General features: G+C 42.6%; 1 protein-coding gene across 1 annotated transcript in view; it reads right to left on the bottom strand.

The window, feature by feature from the left end:
- The window catches only part of LOC124788659, a 106,338-nt gene extending 96,776 nt beyond the window's left edge, over positions 1-9,562 (bottom strand). The window contains exon 1 of the mRNA XM_047255934.1: positions 9,411-9,562. Within this exon, the coding sequence (XP_047111890.1) occupies positions 9,411-9,562 (152 nt within the window). The remainder of the gene's footprint in view (positions 1-9,410) is intronic.
- Between the last annotated feature and the right edge of the window lie 8,276 nt (positions 9,563-17,838).

Genomic DNA, 17,838 nt, shown 5'->3' with positions numbered 1-17,838 from the left:
GGTGCTGACTCAGGCGTGCAGTCGATGGTAGAGGTGGCAAATTCTGTCCTGGGACATGTTATTCCACGACCTGTTCACGTAGTTCTTTAAGAGCTGTTGGTTGACAAATCACACGAGTCACGTTTCGTCCCATCACATCCCTCACGTGTTCGATTGGAGACAAGTCCAGAGATTGTGTTGGCTAGGGACGCTGCTGCACATCTTGCAGTGCAAGCTGAGTTTCACGGGCAGTGTGCGGACGACCATTATCATTTTGGAACAGCACCTCACATTCCTGTTGCAAGAACGACAGGAGAATGGACCTAACAATATTCTGCACGTACCAAGTGTTGGCTAGCGACCCTTCCAGAAACACCAAAGGTGAACGAGAGTTGTAGCTTATCGCACCTCAGACCAAAATGTCAGTGACGGGGCGAGTGTGTTGTGGACGAATGCACTCTACGAGACAGCGCTCACCAGGAGGCATAAATGGAAGACGGGTTAGAATTGCGCGTGCTCGTAGTTCCACTGTTAATAACCAGTTCACGACACGTCATGTTGACATGTCTGGTTTCAAAAGCCCTCTCACCTGTGCTGCGGTGGCTGTACGATCTGCCACTGCTGCCCATATAGTACCATGAATCTGGCGGTAGTCTGCGAAACGTGGTCGGTGTGGCAATTCTCAAAAATCACCATCCCGCCATTCTGAAGACCACAATTTTAGCCTTTTCAAACTCGCTCAGTTGGCTATAGAGAGCACGAGTGTATCTCCGTGGCAAGGTTGCCTGCATACTTCATATGTGTGCACCACACAGAGCGTTCAGGCTGTGAGCATTCCCTATTAAAGGGAAGAGACAGAGGACGTTCTGGTAGTTACGTTACTATGCTATCTGTTGGCGAACGACGTTCAAACCATTATCAGCACATGTGCTATCCCACAGATAGCGTATTCCGTCATCAGATCAATATCGACTTCGTCTTTCCAGGTGTACTAACATTTTCCGGCAGTAAATATACATACATGAAAGACAGCATCGCGAAAATAAGTCTTCACCCCATGGACGTTAACAGAGCAGGGTAAATAACTTGGTTGGTAAGACACAAGTGACTTCATCCACAAAAACATTAACTCTAGTTGTCATAGAGATTTATTCCACTCACGTGAACGTGTGTAGAATTCCATGTAGCAGAGAGAAGAAAAATTACAACCATTTCTCATTAACAACTTGTCTTACGCACTACACTGGCTGAATGTCTTCACCATATTTAAACTAGTCGAAACTCAACTTTAAATGTTCTACGCGTACGTCGAAGCGGCTGCTACAGTTGAAAGCGGTCGGGGCTGTCGAGATATGCTGGCCTTTTGGATTAGTCACAACAAGTAACACTACATGTCTTACAACTTCCAGTTAATGTCTCCGGCGGGGAGCGCGTAGCTATTTCACACCAATTTAATACTCTATAGCTGCGTGTTTAAATATAACGTAGACAAAGTTAAGGATCTCAGTGGGTACCTTTCATTCACATACTAGTTCTCTGCCAGGCCCCGGAAGTAGCCGAACGTTCATGATGTGTGTCAGGCGAGGAAACTGTGTGACATCACAAGTTCGTTGCTGGACACGCATTTGTAGTGGGCCCCGGAGGTGGTAAAACGCTGAACACAGTTTCTTGAAAATATTCTGGTATCAGTACAAAGAATTATCTATTTCCATAGTGTCTAAACAGACGAAGGAGTAACGAAATGTTAGGCTGCAAAATTTGTATCGTTCCGTGACCTAAATCCAGGATGCTCCGCTGGACAAAAATCATGCGATAGCGATATGCACAAAAACAGATGGCTGTAGTATCGTACACAAAGTAGAAAAGGGCAGCGCATTAGTGGGGCTGTCGTTCGTACCACGGTGATTCGTGTGAAAAGGTATCCGATGTGATTATGGCCGCACGACGAGGTTTAACAGACTTTGAACGTGGACTGGTAGTTGGAGCTGGACGAATGACACATTCTATTTCGGGAATCGTTAGGGAATCCAGTATTCCGTACCGCAATGTCAAGAGTATGCCAGGAATACCACGAACAACGCAGAGCTATCGGTATTCACTTAACGGCCGAGAGCAGCGGCATTTGCGTAGCGTTGGCAGTGCTAACAGACAAGCAACACTGCGTGAGATAGCCGCAGAAATCCACTGCGACGTACGACGATGATATCCTTAGGACAGTATAGTGAAATCTGACGTTAATGGGCTGTGGCAGCAGACGACCGACGCGAGTGCCTTTGCTAACAGCACGACATCGCCTGCAGTGCCTCTCCTGGTCTCGTGACCACATCGGTTGGACCCTTGACGACTGGAGAACCGTGGCCGGGTCAGATGAGTCTCGATATCAGTTGATAAAAGCTGTTGATAGTGTTCGCATGTGGCGCAGACCCGACGAAGTCATGAACTCAAATTATCAACAGGGCACCGTGCAAATTGGTGGTAGCTCCACGATGGTGTAGACTGTGTTTACATGGAATGAACTCCGTCGTACGGTCCAACTGAATCGATCACTGAATGAAAACGGTTACGTTGGGCTATTTGGAGACCATTTGCAGCCATTCATGGACATCATGTTCCCAAAAAATGGAGTTTTTATAGATGACACTGCACCATGTTACTGGACCACAATTGCTCTCGACTGGTTTTAAGAACATTCTGGACAATTCGAGGGAATGATCTGGCTACCTACGTCGCCCGATATGAATCACACAGAACATTTACGTAACATAATCAACAGGTCAGTTTGTGCACAAAATCCCGCTCTGGTAATACTTTCACAGTTATGGTCTGCTGTAGGGGCAGCATAGCTCATTGTTTTGCAGAGGACTTCCAACGACTTTTGGAGTCTATGCCACATCGAGCTTCCTCACTACGCCAGGCAAGAGGAAGGAAGGAAGATTCATTTAATGTCCCGTCGACATTGAGGTTCTAGGCGCTTCAGTCCGGAACCGCGCGACTGCTACGGTCGCAGGTTCGAATCCTGCCTCGGGCATGGATGTGTGTGATGTCCTTAGGTTAGTTAGGTTTAAGTAGTTCTAAGTTCTAGGGGACTAATGACCTCAGATGTTAAGTCCCATAGTGCTCAGAGGCATTTGAACCATTTGACATTGAGGTCATCAGAGACGGAGCACGATCTCGGATTGTGTCAAGGATGGGAAAGGAAATCGGCGTGCTGTTTCAGAGGAACCATCACGGCATTTGCTTGAAGCGATTTAGGGAAATATCGTAAAACCTATATCTGGATGGCTGGACGTGGGCTTCAACAGTCGTCCTCCCGAATGCGAGTTCAGTGCGGGCAAAAGGAGGTCAGACATGATAGTAACAGGTATCCTATGACTTTTGTCACCTCAGTGTGCAACGCAGTACGTGTGAGGCAAAAGTGCAAAAGAAGAAATTGAAACTAGAAAGTGTAGTACAGACGACCTCAGAAAAGAGTCTTGGCTGTGGGGCCTCCAGTGAATCCAGTGCGGCTCAGTCAACCCCCCAGCAGCGCCTCTCCCAGGGTGGCCTGCGGCTAAGAGATCTGTGTAAACAAGCCACGCCGGGCCGGGCCCACGGCAGGAGCCCACCTCGCTGTCCGGGCGCAAAAACAACGGACGCGCGATCGTTGTGTGTCCGGACCGAGCCGGGCGCGCCAGCCTGTGGGTGACAGATTGTCATGGCGCAGAGGTTGCGAAGTTTTTCTGCCAGGCAGCACTGGGTCGCGTGGACCTCCAGCCACTTCTAAGGGATGCCCACGCTAATCGAGACGGAAAGTGTGGAAGTACAAAGTAATCACAAATTCTGACAACTGGAAGGGTGATATTACTTTAAGACAAACAACAATCAGCCACTTTTTATGTACTTTTATAAATACAAATAAAAATACTTAGAATGTGGCCCATTGCTGTCTTTTTTAAAGCAGTATAATCTACAGTTATGGATCTCAGCCATCAGTAAAATAGATAAATTAATGTAACTGATGTTAAAATTGCCGCATAGCTGCATACGTCATTCAAATTACGTGCCGTCGTGGACACACCAGTTCCTATCATGTCACTGAAGTTAAGCACCGTTGGACTTGTTTGGCACTTGGATGGGTGACCAAGTGGCCTAACATGAACTGTTGACGTACTGGAGTGACTGCCTCTTGATGCCAACTGAGGGACTACCTGGCAGAGTTGGTCACAAAGACTGACAATGCCTGAGACAGCTGTCTGCTGACCTCACGCTCCTCCACATACGCATCCGATGACGCCAGTGTGCTGAGAATGATACGGCGATCGTTCGCTATCGTTGAACCTTCCGACGTCTGTTCTGAGAGAGAAAGTTTCCATACACCAGCTACACTCATGTTCATAAATTAAGGATAATTGCAGAATGTGGTACCACACAACGTGGCACTACACAAAACCGGCGCTAATAGCATAGGAATATATCGAACACACACGACACAGGTCTGTAAGTGCACGGTATTGGTGATACGTTGAGAAAACCGTCCCGAAACACATGTGCTACAAAACGCCACTGTTTCCTGCGCATGTACCGCGATATCAATATGGGATATGATCACCATGCACACGTGCACAGGCCGCACAACGAGTTGGCATACTCTGGATCAGGTGATCGAGCAGCTGTTGGGGTATAGTCTCCCATTCTTGCACCAGTGCCTGTCGGAGCTCCTGAAGTGTCCTAGGTGTTTGAAGACGTGCAGCAATACTTCGACCGAGAGCATCCCAGACGTTCTCGATGGGGTTTAGGTCTGGAGAACAGGCAGGCCACTCCATTCGCCTGATATCTTCTGTTTCAAGATACTCCTCCATGATGGCAGCTCGATCGGGCCGTGCGTTATAATTCATCAGGAGGAAGGTGGGACCCACTGCTTCCCTGAAAAGGTGGACATACTGGTGCAAAATGACGTCCCGATACACCTGACCTGTTGTAATTCCTCTGTCAAAGACATGCAGGGGTGCACATGCACCAAACATAATCCCACCCCACGCCATCAAACCACGACCTCCATACATTAAGGGGTTGGTATCTGGTTCCTGGTTCACGCCAGATGAAAACCCGACGAGAATCACTGCCCAGACTGTACCTGGACTCGTCCGTGAACATAACCTGGGACCACTGTTCCAATGATCTTGTACTGTGTTCTTGACACCAGGCTCTACGGGCTCTCCTGTGACCAGGGGTCAGTGAAATGCACCTTGCAGGTCTCCGAGTGAGTAAACCATGTCTGTTCAGTCGTCTGTAGACTGTGTGTCTGGACACAACTGTTCCAGTGGCTGCGGTAAGGTCCCTAGCAAGGCTACCTGCAGTACTCTGGGGCCGTCTGCGGGCACTGGTGAGATATCGGTCTTCTTGTGGCGCTGTAAACTGTGGACGTCCCGTACTGTAGCGCCTGGATACGTTTCCTGTCTGCTCGAATCGTTGCCATAATCTTGAGATCACATTTTGTGGCACACGGAGGGCCCGTCCTACGACCTGCTGTATTTGACGAGCCTCCAGTCACCCTAGTATTCTACCCCTCGTAACGTCCTCAATATGTGTTCTTTGAGCCATTTTCAACACACAGTCTCCATTAGCACGTCTGAAAACGTCTCCACACGTACTTGCTGCACCGCACTCTGACATGCACCAACAGACTTCTGCGTATGTGGTCTTCTGCCAGCGCCACCGTGCGACGACCGCAGGTCAAATGCACCGCATTGTCATACCCCGAGGTGATTTAAACCCGCAAACCGCCCACCAGAGCGTTGTTTCACCACGTATCAGCATTATCTTTAGTTTATGAGCATGAGTGTAGTTTATTTCCCAGCGTGAGTCAGTTATCCATTCTTCTATTAAACAGGCAAAGGAATCAAATGCAGCCATGATGTAAATATAAATTACTTATTCACAACAAAGTTTTATTGTCCGTCTAGATTTCATGCATGTCTGAGGGTACGACCAATGTCGGATCCACTGAGCCATCTTTAGCTCTATGGAAATAAGACATAAAATAACTGATCATCATGTACTCGTACTGTAATTAAAGCCAAACGTTCTGGACGTTTCGACTTACGCCACACTTGGATAATGCGAGACTTCTTTCTCAAAAGCCACAAAAAAAAAAAAGGTTACAGCTTAACTGATTTTCTTCGCTCTGAAAGTGATTTCCTACTTGAAGACTGACTGACAACTGACGGATGCGGCTGAGTACATAGCGCCAGAGACACTTGAGCAGGGGTTTGAAGGCATTCCCGTTATAAACAAACGGGTCTGTTGTTAGCTGCAACTTTCTTGATGGCACAGCTACAGTTAAAATCAGAATTAAGTTCTCGATATTTGGGATGATTTTATACACCTCTTCATCGTAAATGCTTATCTTCCAATTCAGGGGACCTGACGTATTTTAAAAATGATTGAGTAATTTTGTCAGAAGATAGGTAAATATTTGGGATAGTATTAACTGCCAGCAGCAAGATTATATGTCCCTGTTGCTCTTGCAGGATACAAATATGCTAATACCGTTAGCATCTACAAAGTGTGTGCAGTTGATTGACATAATTTCATTTGGGGTATCTTTTTGACGTCCAAAATTTATGTCACTAGTGGAAACTTTAAGGAGATCCCTACACCGATTCCCAAAAGTCAGCCACTTTCACCTTGCACATGACATGGAGCTAACAATCGAAACCTGAAAGTTTCATACATATTTCACTCTTTTAGGAAAAAGTCCAAGGATGCCATCACGAAGTATGAGTATTTTGCAGCTGGAGATTAACGGCATAATTTTGGTACTCTTTAAATCTCAAAGTACCCTCTTATTCGTTAATTGATACTCCCTACCCACAGTTATATTTCTTTGGTTTGTGTAACTTGTGTAGTTCAAATGTAGACTGAAAATATTCCTGAACATAGAAATGTTTGGGTCCAGTCTGCATGTTTATACTCGTATAAATAATGTCACCCTGGTTTGACGGGTATCCACTTTATTTAGGCACCCGAATAAAGGCGTCAAATCTCAGCTGCCTCCAACACCACCTACCATTAACACTATCTGCAATTAACAGGGTCACCAACCTATCAAATGTTTGACTCGTGTGAGAAGGGTAACTTCATAAATGTGAACCATAATGCCTTTCTGAGTGCCCACTTCTTCAAGATCCAGAATATACTCATAAGATCGGCGAACCATACGTATAACAAATTCATAAACATTGACAGTAAATGTAGCTAAATCAGCAATATAACCTACAAGAAATGGTAAATATGACCTCTTTCATTCGCTAACACCTGCAGCACATATTAGAATTATGGAGCACACAGGAACGCAGCGACGATATAAAAAAAACCTGAGAACACATTAAAATAATGAATAGACTAACTAACAAGAAGGACAAGCCATATAAAAGTGAATCTGTTTTTTTTACTTCTCAGTAATTCCTGACTCCATACGTTCACTCACATTGATACGCAAGATATATTCCTGACTCACTAGGGGAGGCCACGACATTCGGACCACGGATTCACCGTAAATTTTCTACACTTACAATAGTCCATTAGGATGACGTAATGTGCAAGCAGTAAGGCGTACCGCTTACGCTAATTCGAGAAAATCGCTGTTGAGCACTAGTTGGCCGTGGTGTGTGTGTGTGTGTGTGTGTGTGTGTGTGTGTGTGTGTGTGTAGCGTTCAAGCTCAGAAATCGGTGGATTGCTGGATCGAGTCCCGCTCATGCTTTTCTTTAATTTACATTTTTTCAACATTAGTTATATTATTTCGTACATAATTCATTTGAAAGGTAATATGATAAATATTGCATAATGCTGCTTTAGCCGGCGTGCTCTCGGTTCCTGTACTTGTCACTGCACCATGTACTTAGGTCTCCCTCTTTCGACAGGAGCCGTTACCCAGGGAGGTGATACTGTCACCGCGGCTGTAGTGCGATGGAGACTACTGTACATTTCGCATTAGATCTTCAACAATGTATGATATGTACTTACGAGGAGAACACGGCAAGTGCCATAACCTGGTTTCGCAGAAACTTCGGTGGAAGAGGTGTCAATCAACCGAACACGTGTCGCGGCTTATGCGCAGATATTCACAGTCTCTCAGAAAACTACGGTCAAAGTTTTCTAGGCGCTATATTTGCCTCTTCGAGAGTAAGTAGATCAACTAAACCGGTGGCACAGTGGCTAACGTCGCGATTTCACATTTTCGCTTCCTCCGTTCAAAATTCGCTTATTATTTTACTTCTACTTTGATTTTTCATTTATCTACGCACGTCCGTAGGAGATTAGTGCACAAATGTTTTCCAATTTAAACTGAAATAACGTCGTTCTTATTAGTCTACTAATTGTGTGTGTGGTGAATGAATTAAAAAATTACGAGAAAAGAAAAATAAATGAATAAATGGAGAAATTATTTGAACCTCTTTTCGGTGAAATTCCTGTAGTGTATCTTGATTCACAGTCAACTGCAAGCACCAGTTTTCGGAAAAGTGATCACTGTGCGTGGTTTGCCTCGAAATTATTGCCAACACGTGAAATCTTCAGCAATGTTAACGACGTTCCTTTCACGAGAGGATCATAAGAAGAAATGTCACTGTGGAAAAATTGCCATACTCGAAGCTCGTCGTGTATGGATCTTTTGTGTTCTGAATGTTTCTACGATCGGTATCATCCAAGGGAATGCACCACGTTAAGAGTAAAATATGGAAATATGAGAATTTAAAAGGGTTGTAATCCCCCAAAATACCATATACACATATATTGTATAGTAAATGTATGACACGTATTTTGCAACAATAATATTGATAAGAAACATTTAGCCTACCTTCTGTGGCCGAGCGGTTCTAGGCGCTTCAGTCCGGGACCGCGCTGCTGCTACGGTCCCAGGTTCGAATCCTGCCTCGGGCATGGATGTGTGTGATGTCCTTAGGTTAGTTAGGTTTAAGTAGTTCTAAGTGTAGGGGACTGATGACCTCAGATGTTAAGTCCCATAGTGCTTAGAGGCATTTGACCCATATTCAGAGAAACACTGTTGTAGAAATTTTCTGCGGACCCTGGTAGATAAATGAATGAAATAAAATAAAAACATTAATCAGGTTTCGAACAAGGGACGCAGAAGTGGTAAGCCGCGGCGCTAGCCATTATGCCGCCCGTTGAGCAAATCTTATCGCATTCTTAGTGACATCTAAAGTACGTCCAAACCTTTAAATGTTATTTTCTCAGAAACGGTCAAGTATCTACGGATACATGTTCGCTTATTTTGGCTCCTCCTCCACTGAGCGAAGTTTCTGAGAATTCGGATTAAGGCACTTGCGTGTTCCCTCGCTAGCTGAAACATACCAGCCAAGTAAATAAAATGTCGCTCATGGATGGGAGTTCAGCAGCCCGCTGGGAGAGTGTGCCAAACACAGGTACTCACCGGTGCTGGCTGGAGATGGTGTTGTTCTTGGAGGCGGCGATGCTGTCCGCCTGCAGGAAATCCTTGGCACCGGCGGCGGTGACGGCGGCGGCCGCTGCCCCCGCGGGGGACTTGGGCGGCTTGGCTGGGTACGTGCGCGGGCTGCCCGACATGAGGTACTCTGCGGACAGGCAAGCAACGTGCCACGTCAGCGACAGTTATCGCACAGGGTGATACTTGCATTATTTGCAACGTAAGTTTACAAGTTTTCTGCTTCATGACAACTAAGCCGTAGCCGGCCAAATGGAAAAAAAAAAAGCAGACAGAAACTGCAGCAGCAGTTCGCTGCTACATGTGTTGTGACAAACAAAGATAAGGTGATGGCATTCCAAGGATTAAAACCAATGAGCAAAAATTTCAATAAATGGACAAAAAATCAAATAATAACTCAATTTAAATATCTGAGGTATAATCTTGACAGTACAAAATCATTAGGTAAGGACAGAAGCTGAAGTAATGAATTAAAATTCGGTCTCAGGTCAGGACTTGATCCTAGATTTCCTGCTTATTAGGCAAATATGCTGTGACTACCATACCTGTATGGTCTAGTATATCAGCATATCAGCTGTTGTTCTTGTTAATAGCAGAGAAAGAAAAACCGAAGATGCTTTTCTAAGATTTGGCCACCTACAAAAACCGTCAGACAACGTAAAATGGTGACAAATGTTTGGAACATTCAGAAAAATTGGTATGTGCTATAGTAAAAGACGCGAATTTTGATGTTCTTTGTCCTGAAACAGGGTAATTCTTTTCAGTGTTTCAGAGACCCGCCTCAGGGTACTTTCATGGTACTAAAAAGAACGCATAGAGACTGTCAGGGATGATTATTACAGATGGGTAGTTTTCTGAGTCAATGAGTGACAATGTTGGCTTACTGTGTTATTAATCCTTGGACCACCACGAATTGTAACACTGGTTTCGTACTAATTCATTTTGACTGTCGAAAATAGATCTCGGTTATTGCTATTGAAAGCGTTAAGCTGTGTACGATGGATAGCTGTTACCTGTATATTGTGTTAAACATATGGTACTCATTCTTGATATAGTAACGATAGCAGGAGCACTGCCAAGTATTTAACTGCAAATCATAAACTAACCTTCTAATCTGGCCTTCTCTTCGACTTCAGTTGTGTACTATTATCACAGTGTTGTATTCTAACAAAAAATAGATTTACGGCGGTCATATCAAGCGATGCGCATATCCAATACTGTCTGTTAGCCTATGGTTCCAGCCGTTTAATAATCTATGCAATGAAATTACCACTCTGTTGTGAGGAGAGTAATAAACTTTTATAGTTTGAAACAGAAATCCGCATCCTAATCACCAGCTGTTCACTAATAGTAGCGGAATCGTTCTTTGGGAGACGTGGGCAAGCAGGTGTCGAGGGGGTGGGGAATTGGGAAGGGTGCTAAAGTGCGATGGCATCAGCACTGCTTTCGTTTAGCCGTCGTATTTACATGTAGATCTAGATTAATATTCAGTGGTTTATGTTTATGTAAGCCATGCAGATTACGCATCAACCATCCCAAATTCTAATGGGAAAGGGAGCATGTTGCAATTAATCGCACCAATACAGGATTTCGTTTCCCGCAGTTTGTAGCTTCTGTTATTCTCAGTGGAGCAAGAATGTGTTCACAGAATCAAAGTGAACCAGACAAACAACATGTTACCGGCGCTCCGAACACGATCATCCAAGTAGGAGAGCTGATTTTTCATTCATTGGACAACACAGTATCTTCTATCAACTTTTATGATACTTCAGAATTTGGAAGGAAAGGAAATTCACGTTCGTCTTTTGACAAAAGCACAACACGAACGATAAATCATACCTACAAAGTATTGCAGTTTTTGAAGATATAAGTAAATAATAGTGATGTATTTTACTGTTCATCCTTAGTACAATGTTTCGAATACAAACATTTGTTCTGGTACGGAAAACTGAACGATCCTTTTGTACGTCACTGCGTCGTTAACGAAAGGTGGAGTAAAAACAAATATAACTGAAAATAAAAGAGGACATTGTAACATTAAGTATTGGATTATAACACTAAGTAGTGGATTACCCTTGAAAATACTGTTATTCTCGTCTAGAAGTCAAGAGTGATTAATCTAATGGTTGCCGGATTTTAAAGAAGAAAAGTTGAGAAGAAGCGAAATTCTTTAAAGAGCTGTAATTATTTACAACTCAGGATAATGCTAGTAAAATACAAATAACGGAGAAGATCTAAATCCTACAAAATTTTAATTATTAACATCGACGAAAATAAAGACATTGATTAATACTATTCTGCACAAATGGGAGATGCAGCATTACGGCATTTTAGTCATTGTACAAAAATAATAAAATAAGCACCCGTACTGTAAGGACGGGGATAGACGGCCGATATTAATCAATGAGTCAGACAAGGCGCCCCACTCTTCCCCAACCTTTCCAATGTTTATATTGGCTATATCATTCGTAAACGATTGATTCTGTTGAATGAAGTATTAAGAAGTGATAACTTCAGTGCTATGACGATGATATTTCCTGATAATGGAATTATAATAGGAGAATATGGAGAAAAAGGTTCAAATTGCAGCCTAATATGGAATGAGAATATCAACAGATAAAAAAGTGATAGCATTTCAAGTGTTGGAACCCATGAGATACAAAACTGTTTTAGATGATGGTGGTGATGATGGCTATCCTATATGATGGTGTAACTATTTACTGAAATGGTAAAGATAAAAGTAGTAAGTGCATTAAACAAAAAATGAGAGCGTTTTTGAAGCCTGATTAGCTGCCTCAGTTAGTTTACTGAAGCATTTGCTTTGGTAACATTAGTATAATTACTGTTCAGAGGCTGAAGTATGCTTAAAGTTCTGGGAGGATAGAGCAAGTATACATCGCGAGTGTTGATTACACCATTCGTTACTAGTAATTACGTGTAGATGGTGTCATACCACGTCTAAATTGGTGGCATTGGGTAATGGATACAACAACGAAGGATACATTTATAAGAAAATAATGATTGTGGAAGAAAATTTAGTTTTTGTAATGTATTGTATACCTGATGTATACAATTTTAATTTCATAATAGCTTTTCGAAGACACTGAAATGCAATCAAAGCTCAAGTTTCCGTTGAGGCGGGGCCATCACAGACGGAAGATATTCTCGTATTGGAAGAGAACTTGACTGTGTTCTTTCCAAAATAACCAATTAGTAATGTTTCGTTCAGAGAGTGACGTAAAGAGAAAATTAATCGCAAATATAGGAAAACTATTTATGCTAACGTTTCTATCGGAGGTCTCTTATACCTATAGAAATCTGTGATTCATTTTATAGGTAGGAATTTAGAAAGAAGTAGGACACGGAAATAATGTGCCCCGTTCTTGCAAAAAGTATCGAGACTGTATTAATTTAAAAAAAGGGTTGGTGACTTTAATGCTCCACGCGCTTTACATGTCTCTCACAACTTGAATAGGGAAGAGTACTGTACTGGACCTATGAACACATAATGACGTTTTTGGTCGGAACTTCAGGCTAGTGGCTGATTTTAGAGTCACATAAAGGAATGCGTACGAGACAGCGCCCCAAGCAGTTTCCACCATTTTGTACAGTTTTTGTTGTTAGGCATGAAGTTGCGTCTTGCGTAGAATTTGTTAATATTTAGAGTTCTACACATTAAAGTTCTATATAATAAAGTATAATATAGTAAAGCTTTTCGTTAATTCTTATGTATAGACCGTTATGGCAAGTAAAATTTTACAAAATTTTAAGAAATACTTCGTTGAAACTTGTGATACTTGCAAATTAACTGATTTTCGTTAATGTCTAAGAATTTAACTATCTTGAAAATGGAAGTCTATTTCAGTTTCCAATGGCTTCAGTTTGGAAATGTATTTCGGTTTATATTGCTTTTTTGACACTACTTTGTCTACTTTTGATCTCACTTACCGATTATTGGTGTTTAGTGGGGTAATTAATGTGATGATTAAATGACGAAGTACAGTACTGATAAGATTTTTTTTTCTTACCGAAACGCTTTGAAGTATCAGGAGAATATTTGTTCCTGGTTACATGATCTTGTTGTGCGTTGGAACGTGTTTTCGCATGTGGAGAAACGTTAATTTTCCAGCGTAATTTTTTTAATTTCGGAAAGTGACTACAACAGATAAAAAGGAAATACTACCATTCCAAAGTGGTATAGGAGATTTTATTAAACTGCTGTTATAGTGTTAGCAAGAGGCGAATGTCTGCAAAGGATTCCAAGGAACAATACACTTCCCTACAACTTACAGAACGTTCATATTCATCCTTGTGAAAGTTTCAGAAGAGTACTTCTTTGGGATACTGAATTCGCATGTCGCATTACCTTAAACGTCGTTGTTTCTGTTCTGGAGTCAAGACATGCCTTACAAACTTTGCAAAACGTTCTGGAGGGTATCTTGTACACTTGATTTAGCGGTATGTTGCTACTTAGAGATTTGTAACTCAAGAACGTTAACACGCCACGGCGACACATCCACGACTTACGAGGAGAACATGGCAAGTACCATAACCTGATAACCCAGAAACTTCGTTCTGTGGAAGAGGGGTCAATGTAATCGATCACTTGTCTCGGCCTATCGGTAGATACTCGACCACATGAGAGAAAACAACGGCTAGTTTTTCATTTATGTACGCATGTCCATGGCAGATTAATACATGAACCTTATGTAATTTATACTGAAATAACGTTGTGTTTACTCGTCTACTAATTGTATGGCGAATGAATTAAAAAGAAAAAAGACAATAAATGAATGAAAAAATTGTATGAAATTGTTTCCGGGAAAATTTCTATGGTGCCTCGTGATTCATAAAGAATTGCAAGCCCCCGTTTTTGGAAAAGAGGCCCGTTATGTATTCTTTACCGAGTGAGATTCATACCGACGAATATTTCTACGATCGGTATCATCCAAGGAAATACACCAAATCTTCATACAGAATAAACATAAGACTAAGAATTAACATCTGATATAAGAATGAAATGTAAGAATACGAGAATTTATACAGATTGTAAACTCTTACAATAGCATAATACATATATAATAAACATATGACACTTCTCGTGAAACGCAGTTGTACCAGGTGTACCGGTATGAAATGAGCGTTACGATACACATGTATCGATAAGGAACATTTGTTATGAACGAGACTTAATTTATTTTTGTTTGGTTGGTATGACATCTGTCACAGATATTTAGTATTCATCAAGTCATGCAACAAACAACATCATATGTTTTCGTCGTGTTAACAAGTTCGAATTTTGTACCAGAAAGTGATGATTTGCTGAAAGCATTATTTTTGTTTTTGTTTTCCTTTGAAAATAGTGCTGCAGAGTCGCATCGAATGCTTGTCGAGGCTTATGGTGATCATGCTCTATAAGAAGCAACATGAAAAAGATGGTTTCAACGGTTCATAAATAATGATTTTGATGTAAGAAATGAAGAACGTGGAAGACCACCAAAAAAGTTCGAAGACGCCGAATTGCAAGCAATGTTGGATGAAGATGATACTTTGAGTCATAAGCAAATGGCAGCAATGCTAAATGTTGCACAACAAGTTCTGACTGTTCGAAAGCTATGGGAAAGATCCAAAAGTGTCGAAAATGGGTGCCACATGAATTGAATGAGAGACAGATGAAAACCGAAAAACTATTTGTAAAATTTAGCTTCAAAGACATGAAAGGAAATCAATTTTGCATCGAATTGTTCTGGTGATGAAAAGAATCCTAAACGGAAAAATCATGGGTTAATCTGGGACAACCATCAACATCGACTGCAAAACCAGATCGATTCGGCAAGAAGATAATGTTCTGTGTTTGGTGGGATCAGAAAGGTGTGGTGTATCATGAGCTTCTACAACCCGCTGAAATTGTGAATACTAATCGCTACAGACAACAAATGATCAATCTGAACTATGCATTGATCGAAAAAAGACCAGAATCGGCCAGAAGACATGGCAAAGTAATTTCTTAACACGACAATGCACCTGCACACAAAGCAAAACTGGTTCAGGATACAATCAAAGCACTTGGCTGGGAGCTGCTACCCCAACCGCCGTATTCACCAGACTTGGCCCCTTCCGACTACCATTTGTTTTCATCACTGGGACACGCATTGGCTGAGGAAGACTTCGATTCCTTCGAAGAAGTCGAAAATTGGGTGTCTGAATGGTTTGCTTGAAAAGACGAACATTTCTATTGGCGTTGTGTCCACAAATTGCCAGAAAGGTGGCCAAAATGTATAGAAAGCAATGGTCAGTACTTTGAATAAAATGTTTTTACTTTTCAATTCAATATTAGTGTTTCATTTTCACAAAAAGATTCTCATTTCATAACGGTACACCTGGTAATTTTACAATTAATTTAACGCCCTTTTATTCGCTAACGTGATACGTAACAGTCGTGTAGGCACCTTTTATGGACATGGGTAGATAAATGAAAAAATAAGATAAATAAAAATAATACTCTCGTTTAGATTACGGGACGCGAAAATGAGAGGCCGCGCCGCTAGCTACTGTGCCACCAGTTCGTCTGAGCACATCACGCGTTAAAAGATATCTACGGTACATCGGAAACATGGACGGCCCTTTTCAGAGAAGCGTCGAGTATCTACTGATAAGTCAAGACACCAGTTGGCTTAGTTTGACTCCTCTTCCAATAAGTGAAGTTTCTGGGAAATCGGATTATGGCGCTTTCCGTGTCCTCCTCGTTAGCATTGTCTGGTGACTGCCACTGACTGATCTCATGCACTGTGTTTTACTGCACTTACGTCGCTTGTACGCCAGGCCAGACGGTATGTACGTATTATGTGCTATTCGTCAAAGGATGAAGGCTTAATAGAATCTCACCGTGACGCCACTTACCCCCTATTCTGGATGGTGACTTCGCTGGCGTATATTTGCAATTGCGTCAGTGGATTCGTTGATGGAACAGTGTGGATCACTAATAGCAGCTGGCACATTAGCAGTAGTGGAACCCGCGCAATGTAATCTCAGCGGACACTGCCTCGATTCACTACTAGAACAGTTCAATTTGCTAATTAAAGTGTATACCTGTGTGGCCGGCTTGCCACTGCCCTTGCGCGATTCAGCGACGCAGCACACACACAGAAAGGCCGGAAGGCAACGCGCAGGGGTGCCGCGCTGGATCCTGCGGCTAGTAACATTAGCGCTAATGAAATGACGCCGTATTAACTGCCGGGGGCGCTCCCAGCTGCTTTTGACAGCCATGCGCCTCCAACAACGGCCGGTATTATCGCGCTATTGCAACCTGCATACCAGACGAGGATCATGGCGTGTAACGAAGGTCGGGTCCAGTGCGTGCCCACAGTGTGGTGGGCAACAACAGCGATCATCTGCTACATGCGTCACAACCAGCGGGTCACACACACTCCACAACTCTTCCTGCATGCAATATGGACGACCGCAGGATCGGCTGTCAACTTTTTAAGAAGGAGGAATATGAATATTATTGCTTCTCGATGGTTCGTCGCAGAGATCTAGTGAGTGTATCAGATTGTCGGATCATGCAGATGGTTGACAGCCGGCCACTGAGAAAGAAACCTAAGACATACCACATATCCGGGCGATAATGTTCTGATAAACTAAAGAATGAATGTCTAATTTACTATAGACCGTAAATCCAAAAAGTTGCGAGAATGATTTTATTCTCGGCGTATACACTGTCAGCCACTAACTACGGTGACAGCTTGAATTACCAATTGTAAACAACATAGGTGCATTCGACCATCAGCTGTGAGCAGTCAGTGTTAAGTAATGGACGTGTGACTGGTTTGTTAACATTGTTGTATCACAAACTGCAATGGAGCAACATCTCTAAATCAAGTGTGCAACTCATTCTCCAGAATGTCGTGAAGGAGAGAAAAGTGTGTGCAAAATCTGTCTCGTACCCCTTGACTCCCGAACAAGAACAACGAATTATGGATGCCTGCCGCGACTTGGCTGAAATGCAAAGCGAGAACAGTTCTTCGCAATAAGAATCGTCACGGGTGGCAAGACTTGGTGTTACTAATGCGAACCTACCACAAAACGACAAAACGAAGGAATTCGCTTGTAGGGTTAACTCTTTGAAAACATGCGAAAGGATGACTTTTTTACCGTTTCCGATGGTTCTATGAACATTCTGTACTGAAGGAGGGGGAAGAGGGTGAGGGCTATGTTGAGCATCTGAAGCATACGAACACCATCTTAGCGTTTCTCTATTTTTTAGTAAACGAGTTTCTGAACTTTTTGAATCGATGGGGCGGCATGGAATAAGTTGAACCTTTTATTACGTGGTCTATCGTCGTATACCTTTTGCGAAAATAAACTCAGTTTAATTGTTTGTCGTTATACCTTATGA

This window comes from Schistocerca piceifrons, chromosome 3 (genome assembly GCF_021461385.2).
Source record: "Schistocerca piceifrons isolate TAMUIC-IGC-003096 chromosome 3, iqSchPice1.1, whole genome shotgun sequence".
Classification (NCBI taxonomy): domain Eukaryota; kingdom Metazoa; phylum Arthropoda; class Insecta; order Orthoptera; family Acrididae; genus Schistocerca; species Schistocerca piceifrons.
The sequence above is the reverse complement of the archived record's forward strand: the minus strand, read 5'-3'. Positions and strand labels throughout refer to the sequence as shown.